The sequence below is a fragment of the Aphis gossypii genome, chromosome X (genome assembly GCF_020184175.1).
Source record: "Aphis gossypii isolate Hap1 chromosome X, ASM2018417v2, whole genome shotgun sequence".
Taxonomy (NCBI): domain Eukaryota; kingdom Metazoa; phylum Arthropoda; class Insecta; order Hemiptera; family Aphididae; genus Aphis; species Aphis gossypii.
The window spans coordinates 50,711,129-50,738,928 of NC_065533.1; the positions used below are offsets into that span (position 1 = coordinate 50,711,129).

A 27,800-nucleotide genomic window follows, 5' to 3' on the forward strand; every position below is an offset into this window, starting at 1 on the left:
AGCAGTTAACTGTCAGTTCTAAGACTGTAACAATATGAAGGAAACTTAAAATCTACACATATTTGAAAAAAATACAGGATATACATACTACAGTATAGGTATTATATACCTTAATTCAATGTGTAGGTAGTAGGTACATCAAAACTAACTGACCGCAAAATACACGAAAAAGGTCCTGACCGTTTACCACAACCTGTTGGTTGTTTAATGAGTAGACGACAATAGTAGTATCCTACCTATTTCGCCACCGTTTCATTTCGCCGCCAATTTTTTCCTTTTCTGACACCACGCACCGTCTCATTATACCGCTGTGATGTGTAGTGTTTCTACCTATATAACATAAATCTTAAAATAAATGCCGTTAATTATGATGATAAATAATAACTATAATAATTATTATTAGAGTTACAATATTGTTAGCTGTGAATTTATGACTTTATGAGCGTTCAACACCATCGATTTTGACAATAGTAATACTACTAATACTCATATAATGCACTGCTAATAATATATTTAAATAAATTTAAATGTTATAAATTATAATGTAACAATAATACTGTAATATTGACTTGTAATTTTATTTTGAAAAATTTTTCGAATCGGAATAACATTTTTTGATCATATATAGGATTTCGGTGAATGTTTTTATACGATGTCGTTTTATTGTTGAATATATATATATTATATCGAAATGCTTTAGTTTTGATGTTTTAACATATAAATTATACAAATAAAATAGGTGGTTATATTATTATATATAGGTACATTAAGCCATTTTTCCCTCCCGGTCGTCGATTTAACCCCAAAAAAAAAAAAAGGTACATTAAGCCATTATATAATACATCATAATATTATATTCTGTAGGATATAGAATATAAAATATGTTTACAGCTATATTGACTATTGTACTCTTGTCAGGTTGTTTATGTTGGTGAACTAGAATTACAATAGAAAATAGGTACAAATAATAATTTTATTTTTTTATTTTATAATAATAATTGCTACCTTGATGATGAATTTAATAAGTTTGATTTAACAGATTTTAATAATGGGTCGAGGCAGTTCCGGGAAAACTAGCATGCGGTCCATAATTTTTGACAACTATGAACCCATAGATACCAGAAGATTATGTGCAACAAGTAATATTATTATTGATGAATGTTCCAATACATTATTAAACAACAATGATTTACAATTTTTTAGATGAAATTGAAACAACGCACTTTCCATTTCTTGGACATATGCTGTTCAATATTAAGGATTGCGGAGGGTAAGTACTTTTTCAAACAATTTAACCTGTTAAATGTGATGCTATATTTTAATTTTTTTATACACGATCCTCAATACGTTTGCTTAAACTTCAACCATTTAAATTGTTCACAAAAATTATACTAAATTCATTAGACCTTTTGTATTGCAACGTTGTATAGATAACTCAAATAACGACAAATAACACAATCGTGCTGTAATACCGTATTCTCGTATTTCATATCTAATATAATGATCACCACAGCGAGCGGCAGTGAACTCGTGGACTGTGCACTCGTAAACTATACTCAACAGTATATTGTATATATAACGACGTATAACAACTGTAAAACTCTGCATAGAATTGATCATTAAGATGTGTATGACAACAAACTACTGGGGATGCGTTGTAGACAAGGGGGTTCTCGGCTGTGTGTTCCCAAAATGACCTTTGTTTAATGCCCCCGAGTGTATCTGGATCTGGAATAAGGACAAACGGGACAATAAGGGATTTTCGGAATGCGTCCCAAGAAAAAAGATCATATATATTTTTTACGTAGTCTGGAGCATTATAGTTGCACATTTATTTAATTATTTCGGATTACACCCATCTTACAATTTTAGGTGAGTGTATTAGTTTTTACAGTTTTTTTTTTTTTTTTAATTAGAAATATTTTATTTTATTATTATTATTAACTTGCCTACCGTGTTTGTTAAACACGTTATCTAGCAAACATTTTTTTAAAACTAATAATATAAATTGTCTATTACGAAACTACTTCACTTGCATATTTTGACCTTAAGTTATAGTTATTATCGATGTTGAGTAATAAAATTAGGTTTAGTCATTAGTGTATTACAGATGACGTATATAATATTATTATAGTTTTAAATCAGAAATATGGCGATCAATAGTCTTACGTCTTATATCTTGGAAGTTATAAGCCGCTTAGTTTATCTTAATTACGTAGGGTACCAACAGCTGCTGTTTCCATCGATCTATATCGTTACATGTCTCACACGTGGTGTCCGTGGTAGGTACCAGAAATATCAAATACTCGAAATCGGTATACGGTTATAATATTCTTTGTAAATCGTTAAACTGGCTATACGAGCAAAGAGCATAATAAAATGTAATAAATAATAAAATACGAGCGCTTGATTATCGATATAAATCTCGCGCCTATGTATTATTATTATTATTATTATTATATCGACCGAAGTCCGAAACATGTGAGTTCGTGTGTGTCCTAGTGGTCGGGACGACCGGATGCTAAGTGAACGAAAAACGTGTTATATTTGTATTTGCTTAAGAACTATACAATGAACGGAAACATTTGCTATTAGAGCGAATACAAAAGGTGGCGATAAAAATAATACGACAATCATTAATCGGCTATTTGGACCTTTGAATTTATATAACGATACAGTAACAGATTATAGACGGCTATTTAGAGCTGAATGAATAGTATTCTATAGAAACTAATGGATACAGCTATCGGGTCTTTTAATGAAATTATCAATAGATTTGGGCATTAATAAAATAATAAATAAAATTCGACCATTCGAGCTTATTAGGTACCTTACAATTATATACTGTGAGTATCCTATCTAAGACATAATACAACGATAGGTAAACTGTATTCCTTTATTTTATTTCATATTATTTTCCGACCACGACAAAGACATGTTAAAATGGGCCCAGAAAAAAAAAATTAAGTAACGAAAATCGTCGCCTCGTAGCATTTTTATTCAAAAACTGTCTCAGAAAAATGTCCCTAGTATACATTTTTGATTTTGATGGTGTTCATTCTAAATGAATTAATATTATATAATAATAATATTATTATTATATACTCGCATATTATGGTGTAACAAACAAAATAGGGAAATGCTTGTTTCTGACGCGTCCGTTGTAAATCTAAATTGTTATTTTTTCTTGCTTATATTATATTGTACAACCAAAAACTTGACGGACACGAGCGCAATAACATTTATCGTCCAATAGACAACTTATTAGTTATTTTATCTTCCAATTCCAATTTAGCGATGGAATTCTTACGGATTCATCCCAATTCCATTCATTCCATTCCAAACCATGGTGCATACGACACCAGATCGATTAGCTAGTCTAATGTGGTGCGTTACGATTGCGTATGGACCTTATTCAATATTACGATCGAGTACGTTCTTCCTACCAACACTTTGCAACGTGGCCGTTGTTCACAGCAGTGAAAATATGTAATACGTACAACTTATTTTAGCATACTCGGATTATAGAGTATATTATGAAAGTTGTTAAAAATGTTTTTTTGGTCTACTATTTCTGTCTTATCAAATAGTCGAAGACGGTTTTGTTGAACACTAGTATATAGTTGATACTATATTCATATAGTATATTTTTTAACTAACTATTTACAACACAAATATATGGGATGAAGAACCTTCAATAAATAAAATATAACTTGTTTTAAAATAATTTTATAAAAATATAAAAATAATAACTATCATTAATTACGTAATTTTTACTTATTTTAATGTCAGAACAATAAATGGTCCAGAAAGTTTCCATATAGAACTTTTAACGCTCAATTCTATAACGCTTCACATCCAAAAATATACTTTTTAAATATATATTAAAAGAAATGCAGGCTGAAACCAATATAAAAATTCCACTGTACAAAAAAATATATTCAAAGCTATTCCAACTACAGATACCTATCCAAAAATAATAACAATGCACTATGTAGTAAAACTATGCGATCGATTTAAAATAGATGAAAATATATAGGAAGAAACTAATTTTTTTTTACCAGAGACTGGTTATCGATGCCAAAGTTTTAATTTATAACTTATAATTTTGTTATTTATGTACTGTTATTAAATTATATAATTTATTATTATTATTATTATTTTCAATTAAATTAAGTTTAGTATATTATGTTGGTAAAGTTGAGCTCATTTTCGTACGAAATTGCAATGTACGCAATTGCATATCACCGATCTAATGCGTATTCGAAATTTTGGCCAATTAGAAGACCTTCTTATAATTATTGCAACATTTATTTGATTATTATTTTTATCTGTCATTTGTCGTTTTTTTGACATCTACCGACGAGCCGATGACACATCTTCAATATTTTTCTGCGTGTCCAAACCTCCATGGCTGGAGAGTCAAATTGTAAAATTTCAATTTTTATATACTATACATTACAGTACCTACAACCATCTAATTTATTTTACCTACGATATTTTACACGATAGACCGAACGCTTGCTATTATTTAACACAACCACGTATGATGGCATATCGGTATTACTATAGCTTAATCATAAAGTATAAAAACCGTAGGTAACCAACATCTTTATACCTCATAAAATTTTTTTTCTAACTATAGTAATTTAAGGAAGTTATACAATTACAAAAGTACGTACTATTATTATTAATATTTTAATAATTGCTTATAAAACAAAATTAGAATTTATACTTTTATATAAATAATACTTTTACATTTCAATAAAAATAACTTTTGTAATGCATTTTCAAAGGTTTTACTAAATCTAAAAACTTTTATCTTCAATTTAAATTAAAAAACAAAAATAAAATAAATATAAATATTTTGAAAATTTTATTGAGTATAGAAAACCATAATATTTACGTGACAATGGATTTAACGATTAATATTTTTTTCAATATAGTTTATAAATTGGTAACCGTTTCGGTATTTTTCGAATATAATCTAATTATTTCAAATCATTTTTTTTTAAAAAAGGTAAAAAAGCAAGTGGATACTGCTCCTCTCATGTACATTAATTAGGTATGTCGAGTAGTGAATTACTATTATGAGCACAAGCTATATTAAATTTGAATTCAATGATACATTATTAATACATAGGTACACTACAAAACGATTCTAAGTCGAGACGGTTTGTCAAAAGCTTTAGTCTAATTTTCTATATCAATAAATATATAGTTATTAAGTCATTTATTTTACTTTTAGTATTACGTTATCAGTATTTAATTATTATAATAATATTATGTATTTATACTATATTATTACGATTTTATTTATATATAATTCAAAATATTATACTATTTTTCTGTAAATATTAAACATCATAAAAGTCAGTGGTAAAACAGTAAAAATAGGTTCATTGTATTAGGTAATGATAATATAAAATAAATTTAAAATGTCATTACATATAATAAAATTAATAATAATTTAATTTATGTAGAAGTTTTAAGTCTCTACAAATCACAATTAATGTTTTTGATTAATAATAAAATAATTAACATCGTTAATCATCAATAAAGTACGCAATTTCATTCAAATTTAAACTATAAATGCATATAAAAAGAATTGTACCAATGTATTTTTAATATTTTCATACAAATTTAATAACAACTTTTGTAGTATCTTGTATTAATCTTTCAAGAATTTTGAGACAGAAGAAAATTAAAAATTTCTAATGCCTTGTATCAAAAAATTCAAAATATTACGAAAATTATACTATGCATATAAAATAATAATACAAATATTTAGTGAAAATTTCAATTATCTATATTTATTAATTTTGTATGACAAAAAACAAAATAATAAGAATATTTATATGAGTGAATAGTCAGTCCTAAGAATATAAATTTCAGACGGTTATAAAAAATTAATTTGGCGTACGTATAAAAATTCAGCCCTAATACGAAAAACTTTATGAATAAAATTTAAAATAAAATATATAAATAAAAATAAATAAATTAAAATATATATATATTTAATGGTGCTTTTTATGTCAGGTATAACAGTATAAATTTTACTTTATGAGCTTCTTTTAAATAAGAAAAGTTGTCAATAATCTGCGACTTTGCATAGTGTCCATGAGTTCCGCTTCTCTTATTATTATTTTTTTAAATTTCATTATAAATATTTTTTGATAGTGACAAAAAATAGTAATCAGAAAGTCCCCCTAGACTTGGGACCCTAATGCAGTATAGCAGCATTCTCAGCATTGCTGTATTTACACTACTGCTGAGTTTCCAATAGAATTTTAAAATTTATAAAGAACTTCGTATTACATTTGTTCATCTAATATAACATAAAAATAAAAATGTTCGATTTTTTTTTTTTTTTTGATTGGTAAGTAAACAACTTATTAGTAACCTTGTGTTAAATCTTTAATTTTCAATTTTTTACCATTTATAAATTATATTTATTAAATATTGTAATAAATATATTTATTCGTATTTATTAAAAAAAAAAATAATAATAATAATAACTAATTCGAAAATTTCAATTACCTATAAATAGCTTAAAAACAGTCAAAATATTTTGAAAAATTATATAGTATATTGGAAATGATTATAATATAATAACCAAATCAAGCCTATATACCATATACGTTAAATTTTGATTTAAATTTTCAAATTTTTTGATAGAACGAAAACTTTTTACTTTTTTATAATAGATATTTATAGTTAAAAATCTAATTTAAAATATTACAAATAACTTAAAAAGAATCAACATATTTAGATAATAACAATTATACTATGTTTACGAGTACATAAAAAAAACCACTCCATTATACAAATATGAAATAATACATTCATCGTTTCGTTCGGAATCTAAAAATATTAATATAATATAACGACATCGCACATCACATATATTATGATGCAAAATGCAAATGATACAATATAAAACTGTGCCTACCTATAGCTATAGCATTTATGTAGGTATGTTAGATATTGATAAGTATACAATTATAAAATAATTTATTTAGAAAAAAACAAAATTGCTACTCCTGAGTAATGAGTACCATAGGTACCTATATATGTCACATTACCTTTAATTTTAAATAATTAAATGTTTATACATATACTTACCTACAATATTTATATTTTAATAAATTAAATATAACAAATTATGGTATTTAAAATTATAATTTATTTATTAATATTACAGACAAGACACATTTTTCAACGATTACTTAAGTCATAAACGAAGGCATCTATTTCACAACATTGATGTCTTTGTGTATTTGTTTGAAGCTAAAAATGAAGACGAAGAATTTGCAAAAGATTTGAAGCAGTTCCAATCACTCTTAAGCGCTATTTGCAAAGGTTCTCCTTTAGTCAACGTGTTTTGTCTAATACATAAAATGGATTTGGTAAAACCTGACCAGAGAGAAAAGGTACCTATTTTATACTTCCATCATAATTCAAGTCGGTTTGAATTTAAAAAGTTTTGCTAAACAATCTATTACAATAATATTTTATCCAATAGTTGTTTAAAGATCGTGAAAATGAACTAATTAACATTTCCAAGCCTGCAAAGATTTCTTGCTATATGACATCAATTTGGGATGAATCACTATACGGGGTAATTAATAAATTTTAATACATTTAAAATGTCGGTAGGTACGTAATAGTTATTACCATTGTATCATACTTTAGGTTTGGTCTTCAATCGTAAACAGATTAATGTCAAATGTTCATAAATTGGAAAATACATTGAAATTATTTGCTGAAGAAATGGAATGTGATGAAGTGATACTATTTGAGCGGGCTACTTTGCTTGTAGTAGCTAAGTATGTACGTGTACCACCTAGTGATGAAAAAAGACCTCAAAGGGTTTCAAAAACTATAAAAAACTTCAAAGCAAAATTGGAGTTAGTATTTTATTTTATTAAATAAATTAGTGTAATACTTTATAATAAATAAATAATTTATTATTCATTTAGTAATCAGCAATATCATATCCGATCTCATAATTGAGTATAAAATATAATGTGTTAAAATCTGTATTTTTGCAGCCGAAACAAGATATCCCATGACCTGTTTGAAATTAAGCTTTCGAGGTTAACAATATTCATACACAAATTTATATTTGATACGTTTTTAATGGTTGTGACACGCGATACATGTAAGTCTACAAACTAAATATAACTGCACTTATTATATTATTTACTATTTTAATATCATTTAATTTTATGTTTATTTTGATGTTTAGTGACCGAATTGATTTCGTTCAACATCAAAAGCTTAAAAGCACATTTTTCAAAATTATTACAAGACAGCTGCCAACAACCAAAAACAAGTGGTTAACACAAAGTGATGTTTGGATGAGGAAATCAGAAACTATTTTGGAAATATCTTGAACCTAATTATTAAAAAATATCAATTTCTTATGTTTTGATTCCTTCTTTAATATGTTCCTTAATTGTTAATGTTCCTAATTTGTTTAATGTTCAATTTTATCACAAAAGATTTAGCAAAAATCTGTTTTGATAAAAATTATTAATTCAGAAGACTTTAACTATGTTATTTTATTTAGTAATTAATATCATACTAAAATAATTTTTAATAATTTACTAACAGTTAAGCAACAAATATGTATACGCTCATACTGTATTACCCTTTGTTAAATAATATCATTGATTATACATAGTATAATACAGAGTATAGTACATAGTATATATCTATAATCAATGATAATATTAATGTTTCTAATATTATTTACTTCTAAGCTAAAATTATGTATGTATGTTTTGACAAATTTAAAAATGCCAGAGTTTAACTGTGAGTTATTAATTAGTGTTGATAGTGGGATAAATATAACAAGATGATTCCGAAAAAATTATTTTTCTCAAAACTATTACGATGTTGCTCACACTATCTTTTGGCTTTTTTATATTTTAAATTATTTTTTTATTAATAACATCCTCAGATAAAATCAACAATCATTAATCAATTAGTTGTTAATCTCTATCAACCATTGTTATTGTGATAAATACAACATTTTATATTATTAGTTTTTATGCAAGATTTTATATTTTATTATATTTATTAATTGTACTGATATTATACATACATTAAACATTGTAACCATTTGAATTAATAATAAATAAATAAATATATAAACAAATAAACAAATGTCAAAAACTGGTATAACATAGACATAATTTTATTCTTGATAAATTAAATATTACACAAGTCTCACAATTCAAGTAAACAATTTCAATCTGTTTTAAAAAAAAATAATCTGAATTATTAATTTATCAACGAAAAAATGGTCAACTAGCATTCTCTTAAAAAAATTCAAAAAAAAAAATAATAATAAATAAAATGTAATATAATATTGAAAAAAAAACTAAAATATTATTAATTTTGTTAATTGATATATACATTTGTTCACAATGATATTTATATTGGATTTTTGTTATATTTGTCAATAATGTTTGTGCTGGTAAGAAAAAATATGTTTATAAGTTTTCAATAATTACATAAGTTACAATACACGAGTTGTTTATAAATGGCATTTACAAAAACAAACAATACATACAAACAAAAATTAACTAAATAATTATATTAATAGTAAGATTCATATTTGACAAATTAAGTAAATAATTATGTAAAAATAAAATTGTCTAAAAGGTTCCTATTCTTAAACCATGGATTAGGTTATAATACCAAACGATCAATGATAGTTGGATTCAACCAAGTATCTGATATAGGAATTCCATTGTACTTATAATTTTTAAAACCAGTTATATGATGTTTTCCTAAATACCAATCAACAACACTATTTGTGAATGTATTATCAAATGTTTGTAATGTTTGTACACTTGTCTGATTGTCAAAATCAACAAATACTTCAAAATTTAAACAATCTTTGATGCAACATGTTTCATATTTCTTCGCGTTGATCTCATTATGTGGTTGGTCAAATCTCAAGACTACTTGTTTACCTCGGAAAGTACGAAATTGCTCCTTGGGTACACACCAATCAGTAGCCATTTTTCCACCTTTCTTTACTTTGAACATCACATATAAATTTGTTTCAACCATTATATTTGATGTTAATATATCATTAAACTTGTCATTATTCAAGATATTCCTAAAAAAAAAAAACATAGATAAATTTTAAACACACATTTAGAAAGTATACAGAAAATAGGAAATAAAAACTTTAAAATTAATATAAAATAATAAAACTAGGAAACAGGAACAATAATAATTATATACCGGTATTAGAGATTTGATGTTTTATTGCTAAATTATTATTCATGTTATCATTAAGGAATAGGATATTAATGTAATAAAAAAACCAAAATATGTATTTATTTTTATAGCGATATATAAAAAATAAAAATAAATAATATAAAGTTAATAAAAAAGTACATATTTATTGCTTATCTAATTCTTAAACAGTATGAAACTATATATTCTCTGAGATGTAAGTCTTAAGGCTTCAGCACAAAGAACACGAGGTCTCTATTATATAATAAAATCGAATCATAGACTGTAGGTGTCTGTGTAACTGGGTTCTACAGCAGACCGTGATCTGTGTGTCCAACCTTAAGTGGTAGTAACCTAACCTTGGTCACAACATGATTTTGTACTGACTGAATGAACATTTTACATCAAATAATATAATGAGGGGATGCTTCATATTAGCTACATCATCGATGTCCAATAATTCTTTAGGAGTAAGTTCTTAATGTATCTCTATAGTCATTTTTTATTTTTAGTCCATAATTTTATCAAGATACAACTAATGCAAATTATTCTTTAACTACATTCGTTATGTAAATATTGTGATTTATCAGCAATAACTAGGGTAATCCGACAAAGAAAAGTTTGGGTTTTCAGATGTTTTATCGTATGAATAAAAAATCAAAATTTGTAACTATATAAGACAAATTATTTTTCAAATTAACATTTCCATTAATTATTAACTATTTAGATAACGTAGTCATAGAATTTAAAAAATCAAAAATTACTAAAATATTTACAAAATATGTACTTATTTATGAAATCACTATATATACAGTCTTGTTTATGAGACTTCTAAAAAAACAAAAAGTTCAAATATTCAAAAAGTAACTAATAAGAATTAATTATATAAGTGATTTTATACATTTTTAAAATATGGCTTTTATTTAGTCAATTTTGAATTTAGAACCATAGTTAATACATCAAAATTGCTTAAAAACATTAGGCCTATCCATAATATGGTGTTCAAAATAGATGTTGCTATAAAAAAAAAGAAGTTTTTACTAAGCATGTGCACTGCGCAGACCAAAATTTCAAACAATTTTGAAATGTATTGAAAAATGTGTATTTCTATAATTATATACCATCAGTTAGTAAAAAAAAAATCTGGCCGAGAAATTCAATATTCCCTAAATTGGTAACACACTGTATATCTATACCTAAATAAGTAAAAATATGTAAAAAAAAATCTAATCATACATATTTTTAATCAAATTAAAAACAATTCATTCAAATAAAAATATGTACTTACAATGAAATCCGTTGCCTAATTATAATTGTTCAATATCAATCCTGGATTAAGATCATACATTTCATATGAAAAATATTACAATTTTGAGTTATGCAAAAAAAAAAAAAATGCCTTAAAATTCCATTTGTTTAATAATTTTAATATCTGTATAGATATTTTGTAGTAAGTTGATTAAGGTGATTTTCTAAAATGGACAACAGTCATCACGTGTGTCTATAATTTTACGGTGCAATACAAAAAGTCTAATACTTATTGCTGAGAATTGTTTGTCGGCTCTAAACACACAATATTATATAATGACTTACTCTTGTTTATAAAATTATAAATAGGTAGGTATTAAATTTGGATTCAATAATTTAATATAAAAATAAAAAAATATTATTTTATATATTTTGTTTCATATACAGCTGTAGTTTTTTTTTTATGCATATAATATGAAGATAACAGAAATAAAACTAGATTATTTTCCAAAATTGGGACAAAAAATATACGCTTAAAATTTTTTGAAACAATAGGATATAATATGATACTCAAAAAAGAGATAATCTTTTTTTTAAACAAAAAGTATAGTAACCCTACTCTTTGAGGCTCAATAACCAATACTTAGTTTTGAGCATTAATGAATGGTAAAAAAAAATATAGTCCTATTCCTTGTTTGTGATTATAATTATTAGCATATACAAAACTTTATAATATTAATTACTTTAAAAACTAATTAAACCATATTGTAACTAATTAAAATAAAATAAAGGCCTCAGTATAGTTCATATAGTCGTTTCAATCCCAATGGTCTTAATTATTTTTAAATCTATTTAATGATCAATTTTTATGAAGCTTTTAGTATACTTTTTGTTCAGTTTTAACTTAAAATGTTCATATATTTTATAAACAATACATTGCAATACTTATAATAATATAATATAATATATATAAAAATAATTACTCACCTAAATACATTATCTATATGCTGCCTAGAAGAATGTTGTTTTTCACAATGTGAGTAACTTAATTCCGGTACATTTATATTAAATACAGTTAAAGGATTAAGTACACTTGATCCAATTAATATTACAACTGATTCTATATGGTTTTCCACTTGGCTAAGAAATTCATTTTCAATGCACTAAAAAAATAATATGTATTACACAACTTGACAAAGTTTAGTAGGTAAAAAAATTAGAATCAAATTAAGAATAAATCATTGTTCATCAACATTAGGTATACATTTAATTGGTACTTGTGTTATCGTGACTACCATATATTATGGGTTATAGCGACGTCGTATCCCATTCTAATTTTGCATTTTGCAAGTGAATTCTATTTCTAATTATTCTATTAGGGGCCAATGTTGCCACTCTCTCAGATATTCAAAATGAATATCCCTCGATTTGCTACCACCTAAAGTAGTCATAGGGTTAAGAAACGATGCTCATAATTTTGCTAACAACATTATCAATAAATACATTGACATTAGCTTTAGATAGTTTTGTATTATTATAAACGTATTAAAAAGACGTGCATTGCATGCCATGCGTTAAACATCAAGGTAGTCGTTTTTGATATTGAGGTAGTCACAACGAGGCGATGGCAGTTGCGATAACGCACAAGTACTATTTAATCAACCAAGGTCTAATAAAATATAATAAGGTAGTAATAATTACCCGGAAAACTGTTTCAAGACTTTCTATCGCATCTGAAACTTTTTTATAATATTTCTCGGACTCCAGTCTGTATTTATTTTTTAGATTACAGCGACTGTTTTCCTGCTTTAACAAATAAAAATGAGAAACTCAATTATTTAACATTTTGTAAGTTGTATTGGACTGGACATTGTAATTATCAATAACGGTCAATAGCACAATAAAACACAATTGTCATGTACAACTTACCTCAAAGTTCAGTTCTTTGTATTTCTGCACGTATAATTTCAAACGGTCGTAAGGATAAGGAATAAGTTGCTTTTCATAGACCAAATATTTTATTAACGTTTGGATTAAGCTGGAAAACGACTGTGGTGTCATGATGTCGGACAAGTGAACGCATACATCGCAAGTTGCCATGGTGGTAGGTACTTGGTGGTAATTCAACGCAGTCGTATGAAAAAAATAAAATGTCCGTAAAATTTGTACTATTTAATCGAAACCCGACCGGACCTATGATACCTATCTTACTGACTGAAATCGAAAATCACGAAAACGTATTAAACAAACCGTCACTGTTCGCACTACGATAAAAAGAAAACGATTTCGATTGAACTCTGACACGATTCACTAGTTCGCGAGTGATGACGATGCAGTAAAACATGAATGACTCGGATCCGTTTAACGTGTGGCGAGTGCTTAAAAAACGAGAATAAACGATACCGAGAAATTACCTGCGTTATTTTTTTTTAATTTTAAGACATCTCGTAAAATATATTCGAAATTACGACTTATCAGAAAAACGTAACGTCCGAACGGTTTGAAGTTTTAATGATAATAATCACGTTATTATCTGCGTTGGCGCGGCGATCGAACGTTAGTTACGACGTCACGACGTCCGCACACGGGCAGCCATTTTTCTTCCAAGATACGTTGTCGCTATCGTATTGTACTATCACCGTATTTTGCTAACCGACATCGTTTGAAATTTTGGCGGGTTTTTTCGATCACGTTCAAAACGCCGAAAGACGAAATGTGAACAAATAATTTAGCGGTCGTAGTCTTGTGCGGTATATGAGCGCATATCGTAAATTTAAAAGAAATAACGTTATTGTTACGACACAAAATGTATAAAAATAAATAATAGATATTTATAATAGGTATATAATATTATAAATGATTTATTTACAAAAGGTACCGATCGAAAACAACCATTTTCTATGAAACAGGCGCACGGGCGCAACAGGATTTAACATACAGGAAACTGGTATAAACAGTGAATATTATAAATTTATAAACTATACACACCATTTTTTTTTTTTTTTGTACACAAAAAATGTCTTGCTTTTATACACTTCTAATTTATATTTTAACACATATTAATTTAATCTATTATCACATAAGCAGTAGAATTTTATTTCAGAATATTTTAGCATATGTAACGCATTGAAAAATGTTTTAAAATATCTCCGATTATTTATTACGTATTTAATTATAATAATATCAGAGAATAACTTCTGGTTTTCAAGTCCATTCTAAAATATGTCGGTGGTCACTGTCATTCGTTAATTTCCCGTAATAAATATTGTTGTGTTTGTCGTTATTGGCATAAAAACCATCATAAACATAATCTCTCTCTTTCTCAATAAATTTCTCTTAATACAAATTAATATATTATATATATATATATATGTGTGTGTGTGTGTATAAATGTATGATATATTATATTATAATAAGAATATATACCGACCGGCAACCATTGATCAAAAGTAAATTTAATAAATATGGTTTTGGTAGCGAATGTTTGTAAACGCGATATGATAGCGATAAGTTAAAATAAAATATGGTTGATTTCTACATTAACTTAGTGTGAAAGCACCTTAAGAGGACGTTTCACCAGTATATGTTGTTACTGTTTTACAAACGTATACAACATAGTAAGAACTGTTTCACGCGGGCTGAAGTCTAAGTTAAGCAACCAAATTATGACGCTAAAAAGAGGAGACTTTGGACTGTGTTTTTAATTTTTCGATATCAGAACCAAAAAAAGAGTTAATCAAGTTTGACAAACACAAAATTAATGGACTTTTAAACGATAAGAATTTTTTTTGTAATTCTGATATCGATAAAAACATGAAATACGTTATTACGTTGCACAGTCCAAAATCTGCATTGATTTTGATTGTTATAATATTAATATGTTATATATGTTATAATATGGAGACTGACCATCCGTACTCAGAATGGTTTTTCGTATACGATGATTTAATGACATATTGCTAATATACAGCAGAACTTGCCCACCTTTTTTGTTTTAATTCAAATTTTAAACGTAATTTATGATTAAACTAAACTAACTTCAGTCCTAATTTTGCATATGGTCTAAAATGTTATATTACGTTTAAAACATCGAAGTAAAAATAAGAAACCGAACAAGTAACAACTCTCGGCCGATTATTGAAAGTTTGTTGGAAAATTAGTAATACTGTATCAGATAGGTTGCGCATGTATTAATTATGTTTATACTTACCAAATACAAACCACATAATAAAATAATAATTACAATACCTATTATTATAAAATTATTTCATACTTGCTGTTGACTGTTTTCTAAGTCATTACAAACATACAGTAAAACTGAATAGTTTAAACTTCTAGTTATTACGATTAATATTTTTTGAATAATAACAAAAATCGTTATTAAACGGTCAGGTTAAACGGTTGAGTATCTAATTTGTTATAAAAAATATTAATTTATATTGAACATTTAAAATATATTTGGTATTACACTCATATAAATATTTTAAATTTTTTAATTCCAATGAAAAAAGATATGACTAATTTAGTTATGATAAACCTACATTTTCAAGAATTAGCTCTTAAAATTGAAAAATACATTTTAACTATTTAATTGAAAAAGTAGAAAATTTCAAGTGTAAAAAAAAAAAAAATCTTTTTTTTTTGAAGTTGGACTTCAGAGAGTTTTTTTACTTTTAAAATTAAAGCAGTGTTCTAACTAAAAAATCATTCATCAATAAATAAAACTAAAATGTACACTTAATTTTACTCGTAATTATTATCATTTATAATATTACATTACACCATTGGTATATTAGTATTGTTTCTTCGGTTTCCCAACTAATACTGGTATTTTATATCACATTGTACAATAAATATAATATTGTTTCTGACTTATTATTAATATTGTGTTATTAGTTATTATTATTTAAATTTACTGTTAATACTTTTTTAAATCGTGTAATTAGGCCTCCGTTCGTTTAAAATTTAAAAAGACGGGCACGTTTACAATAAGTTAGAGACAGAATAATACGTTAGAGAAGTAGAGGCGCTACACACGAAAAATCGCGCATATTCAGTCCGTGGTCAAATTACGTTTGCTGGGTTATACGTTATTGAGTCCACGGTACCAGGATCGCATAGACTATTATAGTTTATACTTCACTTCAGCAGCGGCGGCGGCGACGGCGGCGACGGCGTATAGTCGATATTCGTTCAACGTCGATCACAATCACAGCATACGTTCCTATTACAAGTATTCTAATCTGTCGCTACGTTACGCAATATTTCTACAATGTTTTCACAACGTTTCTTTTCATTGTTCCTATAAGATTTCTTGTTATGAACCGATTGGATCGAAAGACCGTCTTAGAAACATTTTCAGCAACTTGTATTGTCCAATTTTCATTAAAATATAAAAATTAATTTTCATAATATATTATTAAAAAATCGTGGAAGTCACAGTGAAAACTGTCTAATGCTGAATAGCAAAGGATCGACCAAAAATTCCGCTATAATGAATAAGACGGAAAAATTTCAGATTATAAATTCGTGTACATTTTTCATACTATAAAATTAGTTTATAACATTTATAATTTTTAGTTTTGAGTTAGAGACTAATTATTAATTTAATTTATTACTTTACTTAATATAACTTATTTTAGATTAATATTATAGAATTATTTTGTTACAAAATTATTAATAGTTTATTAATATTTCATAAGTATGAAAGTTGGGAATTAAATTTAAACATACAAACATTTTAAACATTTATCTTTTTCAAAAATCATGTAGAGTTTTTTTGTTTTATCATTGTTGTTGTTATTTTTCCTTTTGTATGTTGTTTAATTGAAGAAATTTCACAGCTATACGATAACCAAAAATATAAATTACTTAACTGATGTATGTAGTACAGTTTTATCTTAATTATCGGTTTACGATGTACCTATACATTCATATTAATGTAACGTGATGCGTGTCATATTTCCGGCTTATGCAAAGTTTTTACTTTGATGGGACCTACAAAATCGTTCCGTTTCCGCATTAGGAAGGTTCCGTTTTATTGAAGTTAAACGTCTATATAAAAGTATAAAACTATAAGAACATGCCGGGACCATAGAAAAATGCCGTATTGGATAGTTTTCGGGTTTATTCTGGATCTGTATTAAACAGTTTTCACTTTAGAAGTAGTTAGTTAGTCTGCAAGTCTGCACTTCAGTAAGTGTCGAGTATATTTTTCATTAAATATTTATAATAATTGTATCAACGGTGTTACCGTAAAAAGTTGTAAATTAAATTGTAGAATGAAATTCAAAAAGTAGATATTAATGCGTACCTAATGCTTAATAGTGTTAATTTATTGAAACAAAGTTTTATAAATTTGCATTCGTTTATCATCGTTAATTAGTACTTGTACTAGTAACTTGCAATAAATTGTTATTAGTAAATATTTTAATAGTCGTGTTCAATTCAAATTCAATTGTTTACTATAAAAATTATTTACAGTTAAGACAAAATATTTAAAAATGTTTACGAATTTTGTCCTGATTATAAAAAAATTACAGGATATCTTAAAAAAATACCAGTTAGTTTCAATCGCTTACCAGAAACTACCCTCGAAGAAAAAAATAAATTTAAAACACGCCATTGTCAAAGCTCGGAAAATTCATATCTAAATACTTTTATTGATAATTTTTGTTGTTTTTAAAATGATTTATATATATTATTATTATAAATATATAATTGAGTAGGTATGTAGATTCTAAATCAATATCAAATTATAATTAAGAACCAAAAATAACAGAAGCAAAATTTAGATTTTAACCTAAAGTCGAAAATTTCAGAAATTGATCAAAGTAATTAAGTATACACAAGATAATTAATATTAAAATATATTCTGGATTAAAATGTAATACTTTCTGTTACTTAAAGTTGTAATTGGTGTTAAAATGTAGCAAACGTAGTATAGAATACATTTAAGTACCTATTGTATACTTGTATTTTGTCTCAATCTATCCAAGATTTTAAGACGAAGTATAATATGAATAAAATTTATTGCTATTTGTATTTGTATTTTGTACTTGTATTTTTTATTTTTTAAGTACTTTATGTTATCTATGGTAAGAATGTACGTAGGAACTAGGAAGTATAGAATAAGTATAAGTATGAGTTGTACGAACGAATATTAGAAATTTAAAAATTTTAATTTAGTAATTTTATTGTAATATTGTATTATTGTACCGTTGTTCAATTATTTTTTGTTATATAAATTATTCTACTTCCATTTTGTGTTATTACTTATTGCTGTATAGTTGTTTTTTTTTTATAAAGATTACAAAACATAAAATCAATTAATATATAAAATATAATAAATCGACAATTTAAATTTCCATTACAATGCGTATTACATTCATTAACAGAATCGATACTAAAATTAAAAGTTCAAAACGTTATTTATACTGAATCGAGTAGGAAAATTATCAAACCAATGGCAGATATTAATGCACCAAAATATACATATACTTAAAAACCTAAGTAAAAGTTTATAATAACTGAAGTTACACTGAGTACTTTAATGGCCGTCAGTGTATACAGTTTAGAAATGTAATAGCAGTAAAAATTATTAATTTTACAAGAACATTATAAGAGTAGGCTAAAATTATAAAACTAACTTATTATTTCTATGATGCTTTCTATAATATGTTGTTATTAGCTATTAAATAAAATCGATTAAAAAAAAATATATGTATTCATATAATATGTATACATTATACATTATAATATACACATGTTATTATTAGGTCTCTAAAATTAAAAAATAATATATATTTATACATTGTATTAAAGTTAAAAGTAGGTATTGTAAACTTGTTATGCAATAGACATTTGTACACGCTTTGTGATTGTGGAAGAAACCAAATGATTATCAATACGAGTTTTATGTAATTGAGTCCATGGACAATATAGTACAACTCAGGATGAAAAATGATTAATAGTGGCATCATCAGTTCTAATATAAAACATGTTTACACAAATTAGGTTAGATCATCAAAATTTTAGATTCTAAACAAATTACTATTATATAGGTAATATAAATAAAACAGAAATGTATAAAGTTCATTTAGTGTGGCCCAAACATCGAAACGTATAAGTGCGATTACAGTGATTAAATATTAATATATGATAAGTAACTTAATGCGCCGAAAACCCTTAAAATAACACTTCATGTAAAAAATTCCCTTATCTATGTGAATCAAATTTGCAACTCTGCAAGTATACATTACGATTTCTAATTTTCTTCTTTATCCTACAAATTGTAATGTGATTAATAAAACTGATTTTTTTTTTCACTAAAACTACTTCAGTTTTGTTTTATAAAACTGAAAAGTTTCATGTTTTAATTATATTTTATTGAAAATAAAAGTAAATAATAATTATTATTGTTTATTATGCATCAAACAATGTTTACAAAATATATTAGAATATAATTTGTTTAATATATATTTTGTCTTTTTAGTCTTTTATACAACATGACAGGACTCTTACCCAACATTTTTTTCGAAACAAATACTTGCAAAATGCTGATACCTGCAACCTGCTATATATTGCTTTATAGAGTCTGAACGACGTGTTGATGTGTGGAGGACTAGGTGCTTGCATTTTCTCTCTCGGTCATATTTTTCTTCAGGTTAAATAATATAATATATAATTTCAAGAAACCGATTTACAAATATTTACAACATTTTGGAAAAATTTAGTTTGGTTGATCTTACTAAAATCACCGACTTCACATTGTGTATGGGTTGGTATATGTTTATATATATATATATATATGTGTATATAAAATGTTTGTTATCACATTTATGGATTTAAAAACTGTTCAAAAAGTTGATGAAACTTAAATCGTTTTTTATTCCTTCATCCTTTAATGTAAAGAATAACTACTAGCTATAAAGTGGAGGTGCCAATTTCACGGAAGTGCTTGAGTGTCGGTAAAAATGATTATATGACATTGTAATAAAATAATAATATTGTCGTCGTATGTGGGTAAATGCATATTATATACAATCGGCCACAGACAAATTTAATTAATTTTGTGTTTGTTTTTATTAATATAAGTTTTTCCGATCATATTTTATTTAACTCCACTGTAGTCGTTAATATTCGTTATACCATTTTTAAACTGATCCACGTATTATTATTATATTATTATATACTTTAATACTATAGTATATTTAGGAATATTTATTTGTAAAAATTGGATTCTAGTATACATTTAAATTTCTCATTTGTTTCCAGTATTTAAAGTATAAATAACAATTAATCTAAAAATATATATATAATATTTCCGTAAATAAATAAATAATATGTACATGGTATAGGCAGTGTATTTAATTGTTCTGGATCACTATACTATACAATTTTTAATCATGAACAAGGGTAGGTATGTTATTCTATATTCAGGGCAAGGTGCTGCGGTGCTGCTGCACTTGGCCACAATACAGCTACATTTTTAAAGGGCTGCAGGTTGGTGGAACGCGGTTAAGTATAATGCCCACTAGGTATGTTCGTGATGGGGTCAATGATTGTGTTAAAAGATGCAAAAGCTCATATTAAAACAGACATTTGCACTATACCGATGTACTGATGGGCTTAAAAAATGTATTACATGAACTATAATATATATTATATATATTATGATAATTTAAATGTCAGAAATCAACAATGCAAAAAAAAAAAATTGCTCGGGACTTTAGGACAAATAGTCAAAACCATTTTTCACAGAAATGTACAATAAAATACTGCAATAACTCAATAAGTAGATGTCGAGTGTAGGTAAGTGTTATCAATAGCAATTTGAGTAGGAAAAAAACTTCTATTGAAAATTAGTGCAGCATGAATACATATAGTATATATAGGACATTTTAAGATGCAATCCATATAGTAATATTAATATTATATTAAAATACTGTTTGACGCCAATAATATATCAAAGCTCCAGTGATAAGTGGGTCAGTACAATATTCTGCGGCTCGACAGGCAAGCAGTAGATAACTGATAATTTCTATGTACTTTCCATGTAAATATAGTAAATATAATATTCAGTTGTGTTTTTACAAAAATAACTACAGTGAAACGAAATTCCATTTTACGAAGTTTTCTGTTTAATGAAATATTTTTAAGAACTATGACCTTCGTTGTTAATGAATACGTAATTCTATTTAACAAATTCCTCCATTTTACGAATTTTTTTTTGTTGCTTATTCGACTTCGTTATATGGAAGTTTCACTGTATTTGCAATTTGGACTACCTGCGTTCATTTTTGTAAATCCCTACCTAAGTAGTTTAAAAAATAAATGTATGCACATATCTAGAAGCAGTAGAAGCGCTTTGCATTATAGGTATTTTATTTTATTTTTGTTTTGTCATATAATAATACTCATATATTAATCGTGTCTATTAATTTTAAAAACTATAAATCGATGATTTGTTATTTATTTGTTTTTTTAAATGCCAAACGACTGTCTTAAGTTTACAGATTAAATATTAGTTTACAAGTAATAGATATTAATAATACACATTAACACAAAACACGTAGAAAACACAACACAATAAAAACTTAATGATATAATGAAATACAAAAAAGGACCATATTATAATATGGTAATCAGTAATTAGTATTGAGACGAAAACTGATTATAAAATTATTGTTTACTTTAGTTATTCTATATTCGTTCACTCGTAAGGTCATTAATTATACCAAGTAATAAATAAACAATTATTTTCACTGTACAATCAATTCATTTTTTGCTTTGCTCAGAATCTAAAATTGAAAATAGCAACTGTTTTTTTTTTTTTTTTTTGTAGAAATTTAAATATTTTATTCATAAGAATATTCAAAATCGCTATTATACCACAGAGCATTTATCCAGTTTTTAAAAATTTACTTTTTGAGTGACGTACCTATTTTGCCTATGCATTACGCCGTGTAACATATTTACAAATAAAAAGATGGTTTTCTAAGTGACAGATTTATTATTATACGTACGTTATTATTATTATTTATAATACTAAATCCTTGCATTTCAAAACGGTTCTTAGAAGTTAAGACTTATATAATTTTTTATAGGACTTCTTAAAATTTTAAATAAATTAATAATTATATTCTGATTTTTTATTGACTCGTAAGTTGTAATACGTATCTATAAATATTTTAAAATTTATAATATTTTATATATTATATAAAATAGATATAAAATTTTTAATTAGTTATATATAAATAAAATCGTAATAATATAGAATAAGTACATATTATTTTAATAATTAAATACTGATTACGTAATACTAAAAGTAAAATAAATGACTTAATAGCTACCTATATATTTAGCGGTATAAAAAATTAGGCTGAAACTTTTGACAAACTGTCTCGGTTTAGAATCGTTTTGCAGAACCTATGTATTAATGTATCATTGAATTCAAATTTAACATAGCTGGTGCACATAACAGTGACTCACTATTCGACATAATTAATATACATCGCAGAGCAGTATCCACTTGTTTTTTTACCTTTAAAAAAAAACAATGATTTAAAATTGGATTATATTAAAAAAATAACGATTCCTCAAAAAACGGTTACCAAATTATAGACTATAACTATATTGAAAAAAGCGGGTAAGTGGGTACCGCTATGCTGTACATTAGGTGCCGTGTGGAGTGTTAAATTTGAATCCAATGATAGGTAGTATTTTATACGAAAAACGATTCTGAACGAAGATGATTTATCAGCCTAGGATATAATTTCCAATAGTTGGTAAAAAAGGTGGTTTATGTTTTAATGGCCGGAATACACCAAAGTTTAAGTTCATTTATAATTATTGTAAGCTAAACTTATGGAAAATCTCATATTAAATTTTCAACTCTAAGCTACTTATACAAATAATTTTACGAATTATACTTACAAAATAATTTGCAAATATTCATGATTTTGGACGAATTTTTGTCAATATTTGTTCTTCAAATGCTAACAAAAAAATTGTATATGTATGTATTCTTATAATTTTTTAATCACTATAAGAATAACTTATGAAGGACTTTGCAATAAAAATTCAAGTATTTTGACTCCGCCAAAAAATTTTATCGACACTTCAAAAAAAAATCCTCAGAAAAATCGAAAATGTCAGTTGTCTATAAACAGTTCAAAAAACTTCAAGGTTAGGTTAGGTTATTAAATAAAATTATAAAAAGTAATAAATTTTAAAATTAAATCACACAAAGAAAATTCCAATCTAAATAACCTAACTGGTGAAATTTTCAAGTATCTACGACTTATACTTTTTGAATTATAATAAATATTTAATTTCGTTTGAAAATAAATCGTTATCGTTACGTGATTTCGTTAACATTTAAAATTCAAACGCACATAACATTTTTCCTATTATAATGTTTCGACTTTACTCTATAGCTATAAGAAGGAAAATTAATGAAAAACTTAGTGTTATCCTTAGATATAAATATACAAATTTTATGATTTTTCAACTACAAAATTACTTGCAAATTTTCGTGATTTTGACATATTTCGTAAAAATTTAAACTATAAACACTTATAAAAAAAAATTGTGAATAACGATTTTTAATTTTTCTTAATTACAATAAGAACAACTCATAAAGAAATTCGTATTAAATTTTCAAGATATTTTGGCCATCCAAAATTGAGCTATCTCTAAACATTTGAGCGACTTTTGAGCTTTTTTTATAATTATAAAAATATTTTTGATAAGTACCCACTAATTTTGTATTTTAGATGTACCTACCTATTTATTTATTTTACTATATAACAAATTATAAATTGTTGATAATGTAATGCTATCCACCGAGCTTCACTCAGAATCGTTTTTGTTAGCAATGGTATACTGTTGCTCACAGATAAAAATTAAATAACCTAATGTATCCCACCTTCCCGACTTTTCACTTAAACCAGTTACACATACCCGGTAACTGCACTCAGCCTTTTTTTTTACATAATACTTATATTGTACCGTTAATAAGTTCAATACACATAATACCTGTATTACTGTACATATAATAACATAATATTGTTTTTATTTTTATTTTTATAGGTAATAGTCATTTGGACGATAGTCATATTATAATTTTACGAGTGTGTTGGCTAGAAAGTATCGAGTATTTAAATAATAATACTGTGCTGGCTAATTAGAATAATATATATTATTATATTATAATAATATTTAAACCTATTGTTGTTTTTACAATTTGTTCAGCTACAATGGAGCTATTTTGTGCAAACTGAAAACTCGTATTTGAAATATACCTATCGAAAACTGATTTTTATTATTTTTATAGTATTTCAATTACTGAACGATTGTCAAATGTATTGATTTTACAATTAAATATAAAAAATAAAAATATATATATTAGTATAAATTACTTTAGAAGATGTTTAAAATAAAAATATGAATGAAATTATAAAAAAATAAAATATTTGTTAATCAAATGGCATTTTGTGTTACTATTGTATTATAATATGGGGTCTACAATTTTTTTATTCATACTGAACAATTCTTATCTTTATAGTCAGATACTTTGTTAAAATTAAAAATAAATTTATATCAAATTGTCATCATTGCTACAATAGATTTTTTATTTAAATAATTATAATAGTTAATTAATACATTTTTTTTAAGTAATGAAAATTTAATAAAAACGCTACAATAAACATAGTTTTGGATTAGTTGTTTGGATCTAATATTCTAATCTGTAGTTTTGCAATTTATTTTAGTCTATTCGTTTAATGGTATTAGAAATTGTATAAGACACTTTAGTTGGACTAAACAATCTTTATCGACGATTATTCTTTATAACTCATCATAATATGGCAACATAATATTTGATATTAATATAGATCTTGTGCTAAATATAAATATCGGAAACATACATAAAATAAAAATAAAATAATAACTTTTAAAAATATTTATACGTATTATAACTTACGAGTCAATAAAAAACCAGAATATATTTATCAATTTATTTAAGATTTTAAAAAATCCTATAAAAATTATGTATGTCTTAACTTCTGAGAACCGTTTTGAAATGCAAGAATTTAGTATTACTTTTGAATTGAAATAATAAAACTGTCACTTAGAAAACTATCTTTTTATTTGTAAATGTATTACACGGCGTTATACATAGGCAAAATCGGTACATAGCATCACGTAAAAAAATATAATTTTAAAAAACTGGGCAAATGCTCTTCTGTATAATAGATTTCGAGTATTCCTATGAATAAATTATTTTAAATTTATATAAAAGCTTAAATGAAATTTCTACGAAAAAAAAACAGTTGCTATTTTCAATTTTAGATTCTAAGCAAAGCAAAAACTGAAATGATTGTACAGTGAAAATAATTGTTTATTTATCACTTAGTTAAATTAATGACCATACGAGTGAAAAAATCGAATAACTAGAGCAAGTAATAATTTTATTATCAGTTTTCATCTTAATATTGATTACTGATTATCATATTATATGGTCCTTTTTTGTATTTCATTATATCATTAATTCCATAAAATCTTTATCAAACATATTAAGCAATATACAGAAGCATTATTTTTATGGTTATCAATATCTTATACATAAAAATATTTAAAATCGTCAATGATCTATATTCTATAAAATATACTTAATTGTAAAAATCTTTATTTTTTTGTTAATAATGAAAAAAAAGTCTATTAAATTTATCATTTGTTCGTACCTAATAGTTAAGTAATAAACATTTTAGTGAAAATATAGTATATACTTAAAAATTAAAAAAAAAATACATTTTTAAAATACCAACAACCTGTAAACTACATAGGTAATTAGAAGCTTTTGTAAGATACGATTTATATTTTTTCTCTTAACAAAGCTTTAGATTCGGAATGGATTTATTGATTTTACTATGATATAGGTTTTTTTCTCTGTCATCATATTTTTGAGCTAAAAAATGCTTTTGTTTTTAACTTAGCAGCTTTTATAATATTGATCGAAAATAGAATATATTATACATAACAGTTTTTAAATATATTTTTTATATTTTCGATTAGCTATCTCTTTAAAGTAAACTTGCGTTTAAAATAGAGAGTAAGACATTTTTTAAAAATAAAGATTGTAAAATATATAACTTATAAACAAATAGAATTAAGTAGTAAATTATTTACTACTAGCGTACTTACATAATAATAACAATAATAAAAATAAAAAAGATCGTTCAAATGAGTAACGCTCTGCTGTACAGTAGGTCATTATTATTTATATGTTAAATTTGAATCCAATTACAGTTATCAATGTAAACGATAAATGATTTTGAACAGAGATGATTTATCAGTCTTGTTAAATTATAACAATAGAATACGTTCTCAACCTATGGTCCGCTAAACAATGTGGTCCATGAGCCATACTTACAAAACGTAAAAATATTTTAAATATTTCATTTACCATTGAGGTATAACACAAATAGGTACTGAATAGTGTATAATACGTCGTTTATTTAGACAATGAAATCTATGTTATTATTTTAACTGATAATTTAATTTTGTTTGTACATTAAGATTTGATTATATTGGCAGATGTACATTTTTTTAGAATAGTTATTTGCGTTAAATTGTTAATAATTTTAAACTTTAATAAAAATTATCAATTATAAACATTATTAAAAGCCTACAGTTATAAGGAATTTCATTATTTTTTATTTATTCATAATCTAATTTCTAAAATGTGTGAAAAAAAATTGATTCTTATATACAAGAAAAATAAGAAATATACAATTGAGGTGGTCCGTGACGTATCGAAAGTTCTCCGAGTGGTCCGTAGCACCAAAAAGGTTGGGAACCTCTGGTCTATAGGATATATTACGTATTATTATTGTTATATTATTACGTATTACGTGTATTATTGTACGACATTTTTGGTTCATTTTAACTACAGAATAATTTGCAAATAGGTATTCATGATTTTGACGAATTTTTGTTGATATTGTTTGAACTTCAAACGCTAATAAAAATATTGTGCCTTAATATGTACTTTAATAATTTTTGAAACACTATAAGACTAACTCATGAGGAACTTTGTATTAAATTTTCAGGTATTTTGACACAGCCAAAAAAATTGTATCGATAATTAAATTTTACGCAATTTCGTAAAAATTTAAAATTCAAACGCTGATAACATTTTTCCTATAATGCGGTTATTAAATTTATGTAATGAAAATACCAATCTAAATAACTGGTGAAGTTTTCGACTTATTCTTCTTGAATAATAC

The 27,800-nt window shown here is 25.4% G+C and overlaps 3 protein-coding genes across 4 annotated transcripts; 2 read left to right on the forward strand and 1 right to left on the reverse strand.

The window, feature by feature from the left end:
• Window positions 1-1,045: 1,045 nt before the first annotated feature.
• On the forward strand, window positions 1,046-7,639 carry LOC114130885 (ras-related GTP-binding protein A-like). The gene is made up of 4 exons (XM_027995960.2): window positions 1,046-1,139; window positions 1,204-1,270; window positions 7,205-7,433; window positions 7,526-7,639. Exons 1-4 carry the CDS (start codon window positions 1,049-1,051, stop codon window positions 7,637-7,639), a joined length of 501 nt encoding a protein of 166 aa, XP_027851761.2. The 5' UTR covers window positions 1,046-1,048.
• A 62-nt stretch (window positions 7,640-7,701) lies between these two features.
• On the forward strand, window positions 7,702-8,549 carry LOC126552882 (ras-related GTP-binding protein B-like). Its single transcript, XM_050207979.1, has 3 exons — window positions 7,702-7,910; window positions 8,055-8,164; window positions 8,252-8,549. The coding sequence occupies exons 1-3, from the start codon at window positions 7,723-7,725 to the stop codon at window positions 8,344-8,346; spliced, it is 393 nt and encodes a 130-aa protein (XP_050063936.1). The 5' UTR covers window positions 7,702-7,722; the 3' UTR covers window positions 8,347-8,549.
• A 640-nt stretch (window positions 8,550-9,189) lies between these two features.
• Window positions 9,190-14,035, reverse strand: LOC114130894 (MAD2L1-binding protein-like). Of its 2 annotated transcripts, none has more exons than XM_027995979.2 (4): window positions 13,438-14,035; window positions 13,210-13,311; window positions 12,496-12,671; window positions 9,190-10,138 (listed from the first exon to the last, which is right to left on the reverse strand). In XM_027995979.2, the coding sequence occupies exons 1-4, from the start codon at window positions 13,606-13,608 to the stop codon at window positions 9,703-9,705; spliced, it is 885 nt and encodes a 294-aa protein (XP_027851780.1). In that variant the 5' UTR covers window positions 13,609-14,035; the 3' UTR covers window positions 9,190-9,702. The 2 variants fall into 2 exon arrangements, with proteins under 2 accessions (XP_027851780.1, XP_027851773.1); XM_027995972.2 differs by having other exon boundaries at window positions 13,210-13,314.
• Between the last annotated feature and the right edge of the window lie 13,765 nt (window positions 14,036-27,800).